The sequence below is a fragment of the Dipteris shenzhenensis genome, chromosome 10, assembly GCF_047967505.1.
Source record: "Dipteris shenzhenensis isolate YYH24624 ecotype China chromosome 10, Dip_SZ_1.0, whole genome shotgun sequence".
Lineage (NCBI taxonomy): Eukaryota > Viridiplantae > Streptophyta > Polypodiopsida > Gleicheniales > Dipteridaceae > Dipteris > Dipteris shenzhenensis.
In genome coordinates this window covers 41,065,364-41,068,959 of record NC_141605.1, presented here as the reverse complement: position 1 = coordinate 41,068,959, position 3,596 = coordinate 41,065,364, and the positions used below count along the sequence as shown (strand labels likewise).

Sequence of the window (3,596 nt, the reverse complement as noted above, 5' to 3'; positions counted from 1 at the left end):
AATGCTTCTTATCGGAATACCCTTTTGATTTTTCTAAAATCGAATGATACTCTCTTGCCTGATATGAATTTTCTCTCTTTTGTATTCTTTCACATGAATTTTATATTGACTGTAAATTTTTAATGGTATATTTCATTTCATTTGTATATGAGGAGCCATGAACACTTACAAAAAATTGGGATTTTCCCAGCAAACCTCGTCAGAAAGTACTGCTACCAAATTCCAATGAGTTGTATCAAAAGCTACACATGGACGCAAACAATGACAATCGTGGTAGAAAATTGGATTTTAAATTCAAACTCCTGCATGGCAACGTGAGTGTAGACTACCATATTTTTTTGCCTCTTAAATCCAAAACATTACATATATGTTTCAGCGGCGCTGTTGGCTAAAAATCTACAGCCTCTGAGCAACTATATATAACCTAAAGAAGTGGAGGCATTGTCTATAGGGTTCCTTGTTTCATACGTTTAATATCGTTTCTGAGCATTTACTAATTTCTTTTTTATTGAAATGCAGTGTCTCAAACTATTTGTCTCAGTCACAGTGGTTTTCATTGGTTTGGAACATAAGAACAGAAATGACTACCTTTTCTACTGCTTTGAAGCTACCTTGAAGATCTGCGTAATTGATTTTTGAAATTGCCTTTACCTCTCTCCTCCTTTTTGTGACTAGGTTGGAAAAGTATAATGCATCTCATAGTTTATATGCACCCCATAGATAGAAATAACATGGCTTAAATGGAAAAGCCCACACTCGATCATTGAGCACTTCTTGTCTTAATATTGTCAAACGAATAGAAAGATGCTCTTCATGCTCTTGGAGTCACTTGACATTAGTGTCTGGTAGAGAAAGACTACAGTAAACTTTCCCAAGTAAGTTTGTGATGCTTTGTTTGAGAGTACGTCTGGGATCACATGTGGCACAAATTTCCCTCTTTTGTAGGAAGTGTAGCGTTCTTAATCTGGCCCTGAACGAGCAGTGTTGGCTAGCTGTGCAGTGATCAAGAGTGACATACATGTGGAACTGGTGATGTCCAGGCCAATTGAGTCAAGAGTATAGCTCGTTGGTTAAAATGAGTCAATTGAGTCAAGAGTAGGTGGTTGCTTAAAATGAGTTGATTATAGTTTTGAACAATAACATAGATTTTCCATCCTACATGCAGATAGAAAGTGTCACCTGCATGGAGACCAAAGATGCATATTACCCTGCCAGGACTTTATAGAAACGATTAATCAGCTTATAATTGGTCTCTTCTCTCATAACTAGGGATTTAACAATTTGAGGGAGTCCAGAATGAAGATCTACATCGGCGACGGGGCACGGCTAACATGTAAGTAAATGTTTCAGGAGGGCCACTTTAGGGAGGCATTTTAAATTTTTGATGTTATGATCCAGCAAGGCATTCCTGCCTCCATTGGCATAGATGCATCCCTCTATCAAATTGAAAGCCATCACAGAGGGTAAGCAACTTCATTCCCACATGATTGTGAGCGTACTTGGATCATATTTTTTAATATGAGCATCCTCGTTGACTTCTAGCCAAGTGTCTGGGATGCACGCTATATTTTTGATAGATTGGAGAAGTGCAATGTGCTTTTGTGGACTGCAATCATTTCAGCTTACGTGAAGCAAGAGCAATGTGAGGAGGCTGTCAACCTATTTCTAAGAATGCAACAGGCTGGCATGTTTGTTTTTGTCCTTAAGGCATGTGCCAGCCTAGCAGCCCTGGAACGAGGAAAGCAACTCCATGTGACAATTGTCAAAAGTGGCCTTGAGTCAGATGTGTTTCTTGGGAGTACACTTGTTGACATGTATAAAAATGCAGGTGTACAAAAGATGCTCGCCAAATATTTAAGAGCACTCAACATCAGGAATGTTCAGCAAGGGCTTGCCAAGGAGGCTCTTGCATTGTTTGAACAAATGAAGAGTGACTGTCTGAAACCAACACTACCACATTTCAACTATTGTACTCATTTGACTCAAACCCGTTGGAAGTAACATGTCTGTGTATCTCCTTGCCTTGTTCCAGATTTTGCACATGCTTTCGAAAGGCTGACAAATGTGACATTATTAGACTATGCACGGAAAATGTTCAACAAAATGACCGAACGAGATGTGGTTGCATGGACTGCCATGATTGCAGGTTATGTTCAAGAGGAGGTTGGGATTGAGACTCTAGAAATCTTTGAACAGATGCAGCATGAAATAGCGTTACATTTGTCAACATTCTGAAAGCATGTGTCAGCCTGGCAGCCCTGGAAAGAGGGAAGCAGCATACAGTTGTCATCTCAAGTGGCTTTGAGACTGATGTCTTTGTGGGAAGTACTCTTATTGACATGTATTCAAGGTGTGGGAAGCTAGAGTATGCACGGCAAGTGTTCAATGAGATGCCTGAAGGAAATGTAGTGTCACACCAAGGTTTTGGCACGTGTGCTTTAGAACTTTTTGAAGAAATGCGACAACAAGGTGTGAAACCGGACAGTGTTATGTTTGTCAGTTGCTTAAATGCATGTGCAGTTTTGGCAGTTCTGGACAGGGGCAAGCAGATTCATGCCTTTGTCAAGAAAAGCGGCTTTGGGTTGGATGTTTTTATTGACATGTATGCATAATGCAGTTTAATATGATGTGTGATCTGGATGTGGTATCATGGAATGCTTTGATTGGGGGGTATACTCAGCAAGGGCTTGGCAAGGAGGCTCTCACAGTCTGAGGAAACGCTTCTCACAGGTATAAAAGCAGGCAAGGTCACCTTTATCTGTGTACTCTCTGGAGTCTGCATGCAGTCATTGGGGCTTGGTGGAAGATGGCTGCTATCACTTTGTATCTATGAGTAAAGTTCATGGAGTCAACCCAGCAGCTGAGCACTATGCCTGCATTTTTTACCTTCTTGGCCGTGCTGGGCTCTTGGATGAAGCCAAGGATTTTATCGGTAAAGTGCCCATTTATCTACTATTACTTTGCGGAAAGCATTGCTTAGTGCATGCAGAAGCCAAGGAAATCTTGGAAGACATGCGTTTTCATGTTTGGCTATGTGGGAACCAGTAAGTGCTCTGGGGCATATGTCCTGCTCCTGAATATAAGTGCTAGAGTTGGCATGAGGGAAGAAATGAAGGCTGCATGGATGCACTATGATCAAGGAGCCTGGATGCAGCTGGAATGAGATCGATAATGAGATGCATTGGCTTCTTGATTGGATAATGTCACCTTCACATCAAAGATTTTGAGGCTGAGATGAAAATGTTAGTGGGTCAATGAAAGAGCTGGCTAGCTTTGTTGTGAGATACAGGGAACATGCAGAAGGAAGATATTCTTTGTGATCACAATGAGAAGGTGACCAATTGGGTTGGGACTCATCATCCTTACTGCCCCTGAGGCAGAAACTTGCATAATCTTTGGGCATGTGGCAATTTCCGGTGTCACCAAGTTCATCTCCCATACTGCAGAAAAAGAGATCATTGCAATAAATGGAAACCAGTATCACCATTTCAAGCATCCAATGCGTTCTTGTGGAGACTACAGGTGATTTTAATGGAGTAGTACTATTCTTTTGACTGGCAGAGCTCTGTATGGAGCCAAATCGAAGGCTATCCTGA

At 41.2% G+C, this 3,596-nt stretch overlaps 1 protein-coding gene across 1 annotated transcript; it reads left to right on the top strand.

Moving 5' to 3' along the window:
- Positions 1-248: 248 nt before the first annotated feature.
- Positions 249-3,048, top strand: LOC147897832 (pentatricopeptide repeat-containing protein At2g33680-like). The gene is made up of 6 exons (XM_087380129.1): positions 249-314; positions 520-624; positions 1,543-1,936; positions 2,033-2,146; positions 2,257-2,602; positions 2,787-3,048. Exons 1-6 carry the CDS (start codon positions 249-251, stop codon positions 3,046-3,048), a joined length of 1,287 nt encoding a protein of 428 aa, XP_087236255.1.
- Positions 3,049-3,596: the final 548 nt, after the last annotated feature.

Excerpts from the sequence above, each read along its gene's own strand:
- LOC147897832 (XM_087380129.1), top strand. The coding sequence starts at position 249 with ATGGACGCAAACAATGACAATCGTGGTAGAAAATTGGATTTTAAATTC. Across the intron at positions 315-519 it reads TCAAACTCCTGCATGGCAAC|TGTCTCAAACTATTTGTCTC; the intron begins GTGAGTGTAGAC and ends ATTGAAATGCAG. Across the intron at positions 2,147-2,256 it reads ATGGACTGCCATGATTGCAG|CCCTGGAAAGAGGGAAGCAG; the intron begins GTTATGTTCAAG and ends TCAGCCTGGCAG.